Source organism: Moschus berezovskii, chromosome 8, assembly GCF_049115385.1.
Source record: "Moschus berezovskii isolate FMDL1 chromosome 8, NW_MosBer_1.0, whole genome shotgun sequence".
Taxonomy (NCBI): Eukaryota; Metazoa; Chordata; class Mammalia; order Artiodactyla; family Moschidae; genus Moschus; species Moschus berezovskii.
In genome coordinates, this window is record NC_142467.1 from 74,075,093 (window position 1) to 74,089,933 (window position 14,841).

The following is a 14,841-nucleotide window of genomic DNA, read 5'->3' on the forward strand; positions in this document are numbered from 1 at the left end:
AAATGCTGTACTCAATATGTCAGCAAATTTGGAAAACTCAGCAGTGGCCACAGGACTGGAAAAGGTCAGTTTTTATTCCAATCCCAAAGAAAGGCAATGCCAAAGAATGCTCAGACTACTGCACAATTGCACTCATCTCACACGCTAGCAAGTAATGCTCAAAATTCTCCAAGCCAGGCTTCAGCAATACGTGAACCGTGAACTTCCAGGTGTTCAAGCAGGTTTTAGAAAAGGCAGAGGAACCAGAGATCAAATTGCCAACATTCGCTGGATCATGAAGAGAGCAAGAGAGTTCCAGAAAAACATCTATTTCTGCTTTATTGACTATGCCAAAGCCTTTGACTGTGTGGATCACAATAATCTGTGGAAAATTCTGAAAGAATGGGAATACCAGACCACCTGACCTGCCTCTTGAGAAACCTGTATGCAGGTCAGGAAGCAACAGTTAGAACTGGACATGGAACAACAGACTGGTTCCAAATAGGAAAAGGAGTACGTCAAGGCTGTATATTGTCACCCTGCTTATTTAACTTATATGCAGAGTACATCATGAGAAACTCTGGGCTTTAAGAAGCATAAACTGAAATCAAGATTGCCGGGAGAAATATCAATAACCTCGGATATGCAGATGACACCACCCTTATGGCAGAAAGTGAAGAGGAACTAAAAAGCCTCTTGATGAAAGTGAAAGAGGAGAGTGAAAAAGTTGGCTTAAAGGTCAACATTCAGAAAACGAAGATCATGGCATCCAGACCCATCACTTCATGGCAAATAGATGGGGAAACAGTGGCTTACTTTATTTTTCTGGGCTCCAAAATCACTGCAGATGCTGATTGCAGCCATGAAATTAAAAGATGCTCCTTGGAAGGAAAGTTATGACCAACCTAGACAGCATATTAAAAAGCAGAGACATTACTTTGCCAACCAAGGTCCGTCTAGTCAAGGTTATGGTTTTTCCAGTGGCCATGTATGGATGTGAGAGTTGGACTGTGAAGAAAGCTGAGCACTGAAGAATTGATGCTTTTGAACTGTGGTGTTGGAGAAGACTCTTGAGAGTCCCTTGGACTTCAGGGAGATCCAACCAGTCCATTCTAAAGGAGATCAATCCTGGGTGTTCATTGGAGGGACTGATGTGGAAGCTGAAACACCAATACTTTGGCCACCTGATGCGGGGAGCTGACTCATTTGAAAAGACTGTGATGCTGGGAAGGATTGAGGGCAGGAGGAGACGGGGACAACAGAGGATGAGATGGCTGGATGGCGTCACCAACACAATGGACATGGATTTGGGACTCCGGGAGTTGGTGATGGACAGGGAGGCCTGGCGTGCTGTGGTTCATGTGGTCGCAAAGAGTCAGACACGACTGAGCAACTGAACTGAACTGAACTGAAAGGTAGTTGGTTATAAACTGCATTAATTAGATCAGACATCCAGTTACTTTTCTCTTTTATCATTAGTTGACCTTTGGGGATTATTCGAGAGCTTAATTTTATGTTAACTGACTGTCATCTCCCAAACAGAAGTTGAGGCCCAATTGTCATTTGCTGTTACTTACATTGATGTTCTTAGGCTTTTGGTTAGGTTGATAGTACTGACTGTTTCTTCCTGAGCTAAAGAATGTGACTTTGGTTTGATTCTCCTGCTGTTAAGAGAGTTTTGGAAGTGGTTTTAACCAGAGTAGGCCTTCTGCTTCCTGCAGGCCTCTCTGCTTTGTTGTGGTGAGCCTTCTGCAGAGCAGATGTAGGTTTTAATAAATGATTATACGCTTTGTCACCAGGAGAGAGTTGGAATTGCAGGCAATGTGGTTTGACTTCAAATTGATTAGCTCATTTAATAAATGTCAGCAAATTGTTTTGTGATGGACCCTTTGAATAGAGCTCTAATATTACATGCAGAATAAACTATATCTGGCTATAACAAATGCTCTGAGATGTTTTGTTTAGAGGGAGTAATCACTTGTGGTTTCTTATCAGGGTTTATTTATTTATCATGAATCAGTGGTGGTTCATCTCTCTTCTCTGTGGTTCTTGGTTGTTGTGAGGATTTGTGTTTTTAAGCATTCTCTTACATACTTGATTAAACTAATTGTAAAGCTCTGTGAAGCATGAGGGGGCTAGCTCAGATTCTCAGATCTCTCAGCCATGTGCTCCTATGTCAGGAAGAGACGGCACTCCGTGAGCAGTGAGGGTAAACCAAAAGATTGGATGAGGGTAGCCTTTCATAATTATGTTTTCCTCAAAAGAGGTACTCAACTTGGTTGGACAGATTTTTTTGCTGTAGGCAGTTTGGAATTGTATCTTATTTTTGTTGCTTGTAGAGCCACATCTTGAGATAAATAGAAAATTTAACTGCAAGGTGAGGGAAAAGCTATTGTGTCAGAAGAATCTTCATATCTTCTCTTATGAGTTTACAAAACTCTAGCTTTCAGAAGGTTGAGATGGAGACTGTAAAACATTTTTGACATCCTTATATTGGAGTAGACTTTTTTTGGTCTTCTGTGGTTCCATGGAGAATCCTTACCCTTCAACTTTCCTTTGTGAAGACTCTAAAAGGGGATTCTTTTCATTCAGTGATTTCACTGAAACCAAAGTTGTAAGCATATTTATTTTACCTATTTTGGACTTGTAGTTTTCACTGCTGATTCCTTGCTTCCCTGTTGTGCTTTTGTGGTATTGGACAGCAGGTATCAGATTACCTGTGGCTTTGTGAAAGACTAACCATTGCTTTTGGTCCTGTGTTCTGATTTATTTTACTGGGAATTCACTTGGGGTTTGATTCTTTTTTCAGCGTTGCTGCTTTGACCAGTAAGAGAAACTCAGTCTTTATGCCAAAGAGTTCTTCAGAGGAAATCACTGTGTGTCCTGGTAAGTACCCCACTGTGTTTTTACTAGTTTCTGGTCCCTACCTTTTTGTGTCTGCTAATTTTTCTGACTTTTCCAACCCACTCTTAGAAGGTTTATGTGTGATTGATGTGTGTATGTGTTCATACAACACGTATATATGCACATACACTTTTTTGATGGACATTGGCTCTGCATCTCACCTTTTCTCTTCTTAGAGATAGTTTGAAATTAACATGACTCTTTTGTCTGGTTGTTTACTTACTGGTGTCGTTAGAGATGGTAGCAAAGCCTTCGGAGCGTTTAACTCTACATTCAGAGCCAAGAGGACTTTATGGTTTAGTTTATGGGTTCTCAAAGTGGGGTTGTCCCCAAATTTGCCTGTCATTAAGCAGTTTTATTCCCCAAGGCTTTTACTGGTTAGTTTTACATTGCCATTCATGGAGTCTATTGCATAGGGAGTTCAGAAATTGAATTTTTGCAAAGTTCTGTCATTGACTTATTTTTAATCTCCAAATAGATACTTAACCTGGTTAAGTATTGTACTTTGCTTTTGTTAATAATAATGACAAAAATACACATGTACTTTGTTTAAGGTTTGAGAAGATGTTAATTGAAAGTTGTATGTGAAAAGGTTTTTATATACAAAATAATTTAAAATGAACTAAGATATCCATTATCTAAGTGAACTCTTGAGTTGAATCATTGTATAATATGAAGAATTATTTTGTGATGTGAATTACTACTTTCTAAGGAATCTGTTTTAGCTTATATATAGGTATATTTGGCTTTTCTTAAAAGTGAGGGCTAATAAATAAGTTATCAGTAGTCTCATTCATGTGAGTAACTTCCTCTTAACGTTTAAACTCTTTGGACAGTGAGAATTGGACAAATGTTACCTTAAGTCATATCTAGTTTTTCCTGAGGTTGCATATAACCTGTTGGGGTCAGAGAGACTTGTAGTTTTCTTATTTTGGTTTCTTTCAAGTTTTTCCCACAGAGACTCATACTTAGTTTACACATTAGTCTAGGAAAGTTCTGCCAAAATTTAAACATTTGGCAGCATATTGTGAAAGTCTTTCTTTACTTATTTTTAAAGTTTAACTGTGTCATTTTTGTTGAAAGTGGTTTCTTTATTATTTGAAGTTTATGTGGATTATTGTCTAATAATGGCACTACCAAGTGCCATAATTTTGGTGGAAGCTCTCAGGAATTGATGTTATTTTTGTGAAAAAATAGCATTATTCCCTCTCCATCTATGCCTGTTGACCTATGTCATCCAGAGGGAAGCATGTGATGGCATGTGACATCACCCTGGGATCTTGCAAGAGGAACCTGCAAATACAATAATATTGAAATCCCTAATGAGAGGAAAGTTAATGAGGAAAAAGCAAGCCCTTCATCACTGTGGTTATATGACTTTTGTGATCATGATTTGCTGTCATTAACCTGCTAATTAACTCCAACTGTTTGTTGATATAAGCCACTTCTAAATGAGTTAGGTAAAAGGTTTCCCTAACATTTCCTGGAGAAGGAAATGGCAACCCACTCCAGTGTTCTTGCCTGGAGAATCCCAGGGATGGCAGAGCCTGGTGGGCTGCCGTCTATGTGGTCGCACAGAGTCGGACACGACTGAAGCGACTTAGAAGCAGCAGTAGCAGCAACATTATTGTTCTTTTTGCTAAGAAAGTATAACTACTTCTTCATGGAGCTAGACTCCTGAGTCTCTATAATTTAGTGGCTTAAAGACTTAAACATAAGATAACATAAAACTCCTAGAAGAGATCATAGGCAAAGTATTCTCTGATATAAATTGTATCAATGCTTTCTTAGGTCAGTCCACCAAGGCAATAGAAATAAAAACAAAAATAAACAAATGGGACCTAATAAAACTTAAAAGCTCTTACATAGTAAAGGAAACCATAAACAAAGCAAAAGGTAACCAATTGAGTGGGAGAAAATATTTGCAAATGATACAACTGACAAGGATTTAATTTCCAAAATAGACAAACAGTTCATATACCTCAACAACAAAAACCAAACAACCTAATCAAAAAATGGGCAGGAGACCTAAATAGACATTTCTCCAAAGAAGAAATACAGATGGCCAACAGGCACATGAAAACATGGTCAAATTGCTAATTATTAGAGAAATGCAAATCAGAACTGCAGTGAGGTATCATTGACTTCACACTGGTCAGAATGGCCATCATTAAAAAATCTACAAATAACAAAATGCCGGAGAGGGTTTGAAGAAAGTGTTCTTGCCTGGAGAATCCCAGGGACGGTGGAGCCTGGTGGGCTGCCGTCTATGGGGTTGCACAGAGTCGGACACAACTAAAGTTACTAAGCAGCCTATACTGTTGGTGGGAATGTAAGTTAGTACAACCATAATGGAAAACAGTATGGAATTTCCTCAAAAAACTTAAGAATTACCATATGATTCAGCAGTCCCATTCCTGGGCATATATCCAGACAAAACTATTGATATAATTCAAAAAAATGCAGCACTGTTCATAGCAGCACTGTTTACAATAGCAAAGACATGGAAGCACCCTAAATGTCTATCAACAGATGAATAGTGAAAGATGTGGTGTATATGTATACACACACACACACGCACACACACACAACGGAATGTTGCTCAGCCACAAAAAAGAATGACACAATGCCAATTGCAGCAACATGGATGAAAGTAGAGATTATCATACTAAGTGATGTCTGAGTTAGAAAGAAAGATAAATACTGTATGGTATCACTTATATGTGGATCTAAAATATGACACAAATAAACCTACTTATGAAATAGAAACAGACTCACAGACCTAGAAAACAGACTTTTGGTTGCCGAGAGGGAGTGGGGGAGGGATGAATAGGAGGCTTGGGTTAACAAATGCAAACTGTTATATACAGAATGGATAAACAATAAGGTTCTTCTGTATAGCACATAGAACTATATTTCATTTCCTGTGATAAACCATAATGGAAAAGAATGTAAAAAGACATGTATATATATGTATAACTGAATCACTTTGCTGTACAACAGAAATTAACACAACTTGTAAATCAACTATACTTCAATAAAATAAAATATATAATTTAGAAATTATGTATAAAAATTTGTCCTAAATGAGTGAAACACAGATGGAGTATAGTAATCCATCTTACCTGTTTTGTTTTGTCTCATATTGCTTACAGTTCCCGGGGTCTGATACTCAAATTATAACATCATCTTAGTGAAGAAGCAGGATTACAACATCATGCCCACATTGTGCATGATGCTAACATTATTTATTTCTATGAAGCTGATGTCCTCTTAATTTGTCACTATCACTGAATATGTAGTTAAATGTTTCAGCCATTTACAGAAAGCTTAATGAAGGACTTTTATTGTTAGAGTAGTACAAGCAGTGAGCAACTCTTTTATTTTCTAACAGATTAAATGTCATTTTTGAAAATATCTCTCAGGAAAGCTTGATAGAGAAGATTTTGAAGTGTATACACTATAAGTCTTTTTCCAACAAGGTGGTGAAATCTGTGTGTGTAACCAGTTTCAAAAAAAATTATGATGTATTAAAATATGGTTAACACTAGAAATGTATATAATCATTCTTTGATGACTGAGAAACTACCTCAGTACCTTTTAAGTATACTATTTGCCCAGCATTGGCCACTCATTGTATTTGTGAAGCACAGAATTACCAGTTAGATTTATATTGTGTATAGTGTAGATAACAGAAAACTTCCTGCATTGTGTTCTCAGATAAATTTCCTTTTTGGACTTATTGTCATCTTTTGAAATATTGTTTCTGTTCTTATATCAAGTGATAGATGTCTAGACCAGCGGTTGACAAACTTTTTCTATTCAGTTGGTGCAAATGTAATTGCGGTTTCAGACTGTGAATTTTAAATCATTATCACTAGGCTCAAACACATCTTTATTAATCAAAATAGGAACTGTTACAATCAACACATTTTGCCAACTAGAAATAAGTTTGTTTATTCCTGTAGCATAAAAATCTGTGTTTTGGGATTCGATGAACTCTTAGAAAGCATTTTCTGCCTCCTGCTGGTTGTGGAAACACTTTCCCTGCAAAAAGGTATCGAGATGGTTGAAGAAGTGGTAGTCGGCGAAAAAAAAAATCAGGTGAATATAGATGAGGCAAAACTTTGTACCCCAATTTGTTCAACTTTTGAAGCACAGAAATGCAACGTTGATTGTGCGATGTGCATTTGGGCATTGTACAGAAGAATTAGGCTCTTTCTTTTGACCAATGCTGGCTGTGGGCATTGCTGTTTTTGGTGCATCTCATTGATTTGCCGAGCATACTTCTCAGATGTAATGGTTTGGCTGGGATTAAGAAAGTTGTAGTGAATCAGACAGGCAGCAGACTGCCAAACAGTGACCATGACCTTTATTGGTGCAGGTTTGACTTAGGGAAGTGCTTTGGATCTTCTTGGTCCAGACTCTGAGCTGGTTGTCTCCAGCTGTCATATAAAGTCCACTTTTGGTCACATGTCACAAGCTGATCTAGAAAATGGTTCATTTTTCTTGCATAGAATAAGAGAAGATGACACTTCAAAATGACGATTGTTTTGACTTGTGGTCAGCTCAAGAGGCACCCACTTTCTGAGCTTTTTCACCTTTCCTGTTTGCTTCAAATGGCAAATGATCTTACAATGGTCGACATTTTCTTTGGCAACTTCTTGTGGAGTTGTAAGAGGATCAGCTTCAGTGATTGCTCTCAGTTGGTCATTGTCACCTTCTGTTGGCTGGCCACTGTGCTTGTCTTCAAGGCTCTTATCTTCTTTGCAAAGTTTCTTGAACAGCCACTGCACTCTACGTTCATTAGCAGTTCCTGGGCCAAATGTAGTGCTGATGTTGCAAGTTGTCTCTGCTGCTTTACAACCCATTTTGAACTTGAATAAGAAAATTGCTCAAATTTGCTTTTTGTCTAACATCATTTCCCTAGTCTAAAATAAATATAAACAACAAGTAATAAGTAAAAAAACATAAAATGAGAAATGCACATTAAAATGATGTATAACGTAACTGCATTTATTTAACAATGTATTCTAATATCAAACAGCAAATTTCAACAGTACAAAACCAAAATTACTTTTGCACCAACCAAGTATAAAAAGACTAGATAATAAATATTTTAGGCTTTGTGGGCCATACAAAGTACTTGAAATTGCTCTGCTATTTTAACTTGAAAGCAATCATAGACAGTATAGAGAAGAATGAATGGCTGTGTCCCATTAAAATTTTATTTTCAAAAACAGGCAACTGGCTCTACTTGACCCATGAACTAGTTGCAGACCCCTGAACCAGAGCGTGAGGGATCCCCTTCTTACTGGGTTAGCCAAAAAGTTTCTTCAGTTTTTAAAGTAAAAAGACACATTTTTTGTTTTCACCAAGAACTTTATAGAACAGTGTATTCATTATTTTGTTCCACTACCTTCTGCCATTTTCCAGGCAACTTCATAATTCCATTTTCCCAAAACTTTTTATTTTTTTTTTAGCAAAGAACTGTTCCAGGTGCCTTTTACAGTCTTCCAGGGAAAGGAAATTTTTTCCATTAAGAGAATTTTGTAGAGACCAAAATAAACGTATATCTGAAGATACAACTTATGGCGAAACCAGCAGAATGAACTTCCTAGCCAGGATGTAGCAGATTTTGCCTGGTCATCAAAGAAACATGCATCATGCATTATCTTGATAGACGATTATGTATTTTCTTTTGACTAATTCTGGACCCTTTTCATTGAGTGCTGCTTTCAGTTGGTTGGGGTAGTACTTGTTGGAATTAATCATTTAGCTTTCCAGAAGGACCTCATAATAGAGGGCTGCCCTCCAATCCCATTATGTATACAACATCACCTTCATTGGATGACCCGCCTTTGGTGTGGTTGGTGATGGTTCTCACTAGCCCCATGATCTTTTCCATTCCACATCATTGTACAGTATGCACTTTTCACTGCCTGTCACAACTTGCTTTAAAAAACAATGTCTTTCTTTCACTTCTGGTTTCCTCGGTGTGTATGCCCAGGAGTGCAAAAAACCCACAAAAAACAGCATGTTTTATTATATTTAAGTAGAGAATTGCATGTGGAAGTATGGTCAAGAATGTTTATTTTTGCTTAATTTATGTGGCACCCAACATCAAAGCTATTAACATAACCAAACTGGTGCAAATTTTTTTCAACACTTGATTTGGATATTTTGAGTATGTCGGTTTTCTCCTGTGTGGTTAATGTTGATTATTCTCAGTTAATGTCTTGATTTGATTGCTGTCAACTTTAACTGGTTGACCTGACTGTGGAGCATTGTCCAGCGAGAAATCTTCTGCACAAAATTTCGCAAACTGCTTTTGACACATTTGATCAGTCAGAGCACCTTCACCATATACTGCACATATCATTTTTTGTTTCAGGTGCATTTTTACCTTTCTTGAAATAATAAAGCATGATATGCCGATAATGTTGTTTTTTTCCTTCCGTCTACAATACTAAAATGGCTACACAAAACCCACCAGTTTTGATAGGTTTTTTAAAAAAATGCATGCTGATATAACAGCTGTCACAATACAATCTAATAAAATTGTTTCAAATGAAGTTAAAAACAACCAAGTCCTAGTAGAGCCATTGGATGGAAAAAAACAAAACCTTTTGGCCAACCCAATACTTCTTCTTATTGCTAGTAGCCTATACAGTGCCTGGAACTTCTTTCATAAATATGTATTACATTAATGTTGAATTAATAGATGCTGCTTATAGAGTAATTAAAGAAAGTCATATCTTTGAGAATGTATTTGTATTTCTGCTCCCAATTTTTATATCTTCTCTGATCATCCCTTTAGCCTCAAAATTAGCATTGGCAATGTTTTGTTTTAAATGTGTAAATATACTTTAAAGCCAAAACTGTGCTGGAAAAGAAGCCAAATGGGTCAACAGATGAATGGATAAACAAATTGTGATATAGCCATACAGTGGAATACTATTAAACAGTAAAAAGGAATGAAGCACTGACTTATGTAAAAACATGAATGCTTCTCAAACACATTTGAGAAGAAGGAAATCAGACACAGAACATGACACACTATGTTATTTCATTTATATGACTTTCTAGAAAAGGTAAAACTGTAGGAACATAAAGTAGATTGATCATTGAAAGGAGCCAAGTGGGAGGAGGATTGACTGCAAAGGGGTACATAAGAACTTTTGAGGGTGTTTGGAATATTTTATATCTTGATATAAAGATGCCATGTATACATTGTATGCATTTGTCAAAACTTACTGTATACTGAAAATTGGTGAATTCTGTTGATTATAAATTATGCCTCAGTAAAGTTCTTTTTTTAAAGATGGAGATCAGCGTTAAAAATTTTTCTAAAATTTATTTAGTTTTGACTGTGCTGAGTCTTTGTTGCTGTGTGGGCTTTTTCTCTATTGTGCTAAGCGGGGGCTACTCTGTAGTTGTGATTTTTGGGTTTCTTATTGCTCTGGCTGCTCTTGTTGGTGGAGCACAGGATCTATAGAATGCAGGGCTTCAGCAGATGTAGCATGTAGGCTCAGTAGTTGTGGCTCCTGGGCTCTAGAGCACAGGCTCTGTAATTGTGGCACATGGACTTAGTTGTTCCGTGGTGTGTAGAATCATCCCAGACCAGGGATCCAACCCATGTCTGCTGCTTTAGCATCTGGATTCTTTACCACTGAGCCACCAGGGAAGCCCTCAATAAAGTTTTAAGAAGAAACAAGCTTGATTTATACTGCTACTGCAGTATTATCATACTCTAAATATTCCAGACACCCTCAAAAGTTCTTATGTACCCCTTTGCAGTCAATCCTCCTCCCACTTGGCTCCTTTCAATGATCAATCTACTTTATGTTCCTACAGTTTTACCTTTTCTAGAAAGTCATATAAATGAAATAACATAAAACACTTAAGGAAATAAGTGTTTTCTTTTAACTATAAAAATACAAAACAAAAATTAATGAAGTTTTTATTTTTTAAATTGCAGAGACACAGCTAAGTTCTCCTGAAACTTTTGACCTTGATAAAGAAGGCTTTCCAGATGGCAGAGAGACCCCGGATGAAGTAAGAATAATGGCAGATAAAGAGGTGAATATTACTTTTAATTTTTCTCAGTGTTTTCTTTCTACTGGTCGTCCTCTCTCTGATGCAGTGTTGACCTTGGATGAAGAGATTTAAGTGACAGTGGGTTAGGTTTTTATCTTAGATTCTTAAAAGTGAGTTCAGCACTATTTCTAAATATAACAGTAGTTCCATTTCTTCAGTATTTTAATATGCTTTATTATGTCTAGTACAGATGGGGAAATGGAGATTTAGGATGTTTGAGTAATGTTGACCTAAAAAATAGTCACAGCCTAGAAGCTGAGAGTTATGTTTTATTTGGTGGGAATTTTAAGGGGGGAGGGGTCAGGTTATATAGAAGCTCTTAAAAAGGAGCAGGTAATCTAAACATCAAAAGATTATTGTTAATTAAGGAAAACCAAATATCTCAAGTTAAGGAATTTAATGCTTTTCTATGTGTGGGAAGATGCAGAGTCTGGACTTAATGAAATCATTCCTTCCATATGCATCTCAGCTGTCTGGGGCCAGTGCTCTCCGTGGGGAGCGATTGATGGCTCTTCATAGTAGGCGCTGTTCTTCCTGGGCTCAGAAATTCACATTTGAAAAGTGAAAGTGAAGTCGCTCAGTCGTGTCCGACTCATTGTGACACCGTGAACTGTAGCCTACCAGGCTCCTCCGTCCATGGGATTCTCCAGGCAAGAATACTGGAGTGGGTTGCCATTTCCTTCTCCAATTTGGAGGGCCAGAATCCCTGATGGCTATGACATCTTGTTTATTGATGTGACAGGAAATACTCCATTTCATAGTAATTTGATCAAATTCAAACTGCTAATAATAATAGTACCAGAATTTGAACATAGATTTGTCTCCAAAGTCCTGGAGCATTTTCCATTATATAAGTAACAGAGATGAACAGTCTTGGAAAAAAGTTGATACCTTTATATTACGACCTAACTTTCAGCCCTAATTTTGAGATGTGATCAGAAATGCAAAATCTGGATATCAGCATGATAAATTAAGTCAATCTGTATTTGTACTAGTACCTTTCCTAAGTTCACATATCTGACATTAACCATAAGGCTTATTGACACAAGTTCATACACCTGATTAAGATTCAGTGCATATTTTTTCATGTTGAGTCTGACAAAACAATGTAAATATCAATAACTCTTTTAAAGAATTCAGACCTTTAAAATCAATTGTGAAAAGTAGCCTGAGACTTAAACTAGTTTTTTGTGAAAATAAATTTTTTGATTACACATGTGCATACTGTTTTATTCTGAGCAATTCTCTTATTCTGAGCTTCATTCTCTTATTCCTTTTTATACTCTACATTTTTTTGAAAACAATTTTTGCCTTAGTTATTAATAGATCCCCTTTCTAGTTTCTGTACTGCAGGTAACTGAGTGGAAATCCTGCTTTCATGACTTGTGCACACTGTTTGGTTCCCTGGAACCTGATCTGTCACAACTGACAGACCGAGATTCCCTCATGCCTATGGTGTTAGTTTCCTAACACCTTTTGGTGAGGAGCTCCCTGTGTAAGAGTTGCTGAAGATAGATCCTGCTACATAGTGTCAAAATGGCCTCAGGTTCTTTTCCTAGGGAGAACCTATAACCTTCTCAATAGGGATGGGGGAACAGAGTGTTGTTAACATAGTTATCCTAACATGCAGAAGAAGCTCTGCTAGCCTTTAGCTAATCAAGGCTGATTTCTTAAGCATCCATGAATGTGGAGGAAACATGTCTTTGGGCAAAGAGCAAGAACCCTATTTAAAAGTTATGTATGTCTGCAGCACTACACATCAAGTGGATGGAATTGTATGGTCTTTTTCACATCTTTTTGGTGTATCTGTGGTTGCTCTAAATAGTCTTAGAAGTTAACATTAAAAGAAGTTGGAGATGCTGTAGTTTTTAAGTTATTGCACAATCACTAGTTACAAGTCATTTACTGCTGCTGCTGCTGCTGCTGCTAAGTCGCTTTAGTCGTGTCTCACTCTGTGCGACCCCATAAACGACAGCCACCAGACTGCGCCATCCCTGGGATTCTCCAGGCAAGAACACTGGAGTGGGTTGCCATTTCCTTCTCCAATGCATGAAAGTGAAAAGTGAAAGTGAAGTCACTCAGTCATATCCAACTCTTAGCGACTCCATGGACTGCAGCCCACCAGCCTCCTCCATCCATGGGATTTTCTAGGCAAGAGTACTGTCACTTACTAGAAAGATAGAATCTGGGCATTTTATGTGTACAATGATAATATTACAAAGGGTGTGGACTCTTGCCCTTGGTATCTGTGTATAGGATCATTTACCCCAAACTTTCTTGTTTATTGTGCAAGGATCTTGAGTATTAGAACTAGAAGACATGACTTTGAATTCCTATCACCTTGGTCAAATTAATTGCTTTGTTCATTTATTTGGCAGATATTATAGTTTGTGTACTGTGTGCCAGTCACTGTTTTGGAGTCGTGGGATATAGGTAAACAAAAAAACAACTCCTGCCCTCAAAGGGACACATAAACAGATAATTATAATGTGGTCTGACAAATGTAATGTTAGAAAATGCCCGGGGCATTAGGGGAGGGCATTAGAGGAATGCCCTAATGGAGAGGAATGCTTTTCTGAATTTCAATTCTTCATTTATAAAATGTAGACAGAAATAGCCTATTTTATTGGGTTGCTCTGATGATGAAATTAGGTAAAGAATATGAAACATAGCAGGGATTTGGCACAAGTAGAAGTATGCATGTGGAACTACTTTGTAATACATTGTGGCTGCTCAGTGATATTAGCTTACTAATGACAGAATTGCTTGACAGTATTTGAGGTATTTGGAATACCCTTGCCAGAACTGTAGTCCCTCTTGATTTGATTTCCTGCAGTGGTAAGTTTCTTTTGGAAATAATATTTTTGGAATATCTTGCTTGAGTGGGGATCTCAGATATTCGTACTCAGAAGTCTGTTAACTGTAGGCTTTATTCAGACTCAGATACAGTTGACCCTTGAACAACAAGGGGGTTAGGGGTGCTGACTTTTCATGCGGTTGAAAACCTGTGTATAACTTATAGTGGGCCCTTGGCATCTGTGTTTTCTGCCTAACACAGCCAACTGCAGTCTTAGAACTGTAGTATTTACTGTTGAAAAATATTTGTATATTAGTGGATCTGTACATCTGTAGTCATTTAATTAGTTGGTTAAGTAAACTGTGTTAAATAGACTGTGTCTAAGATAAAAGGGGAGATAAACACTTTCCTAAACTATACATAAATCTTATGGGGAATGGGTAAGAGAGTTGGTGACTGTAGGACATATTCTCATTTTCATTGGATCCATTTCTTGAGATGAAGTGTCTTTTTAGGCCAGCCTTTAAGAGATCATGATTTGGTATACAAGTACCTGTTTTGAGAAAATACACATACAATATTTTAAAAGAAGTAGAAGCAGCTCTGCAGAGGCCCAGTCCCTGATTGCATAGTCCTCACAAAAGCTTCTTGGCTTGTATTTTTTTTCCCCTCTTGAGGCTCCTCCATTGTAGCTAATATTTAAATAGACATTTTTAATGGTGCTGGGAAAAAACTTAGGTAAACATAAAAATGTTTAGAAATCTTCTGGATTGCCTATGAATGTGATTGGAAGTGGTCTTGTATTCACAATAAAACAATAATAGATCAGCTTCTCCCTCTTGAATACTATAATAATAGCTGAAGGTATCCGGAGAAGGCAATGGCAAGCCACTCCAGTACTCTTGCCTAGAAAATCCCATGGACGGAGGAGCCTGGTAGGCTGCAGTCCATGGGGTCGCTACGAGTCAGACATGACTGAGCGATTTCACTTTCCCTTTTCACTTTCACACATTGGAGAAGGAAATGGCAACCCACTCCAGTGTTCTTGCCTGGAGAATCCC

General features: G+C 37.5%; 1 protein-coding gene across 3 annotated transcripts in view; it reads left to right on the forward strand.

Annotated features, from left to right (window-relative positions):
- UIMC1 (ubiquitin interaction motif containing 1) overlaps positions 1-14,841 on the forward strand; it is a 139,321-nt gene that overhangs the window by 77,781 nt on the left and 46,699 nt on the right. For all 3 annotated transcript variants that reach the window (XM_088838756.1, XM_088838758.1, XM_088838757.1), the window contains exons 8-9: positions 2,789-2,865; positions 10,865-10,965. In XM_088838756.1, the coding sequence (XP_088694882.1) occupies positions 2,789-2,865; positions 10,865-10,965 (178 nt within the window). The remainder of the gene's footprint in view (positions 1-2,788; positions 2,866-10,864; positions 10,966-14,841) is intronic.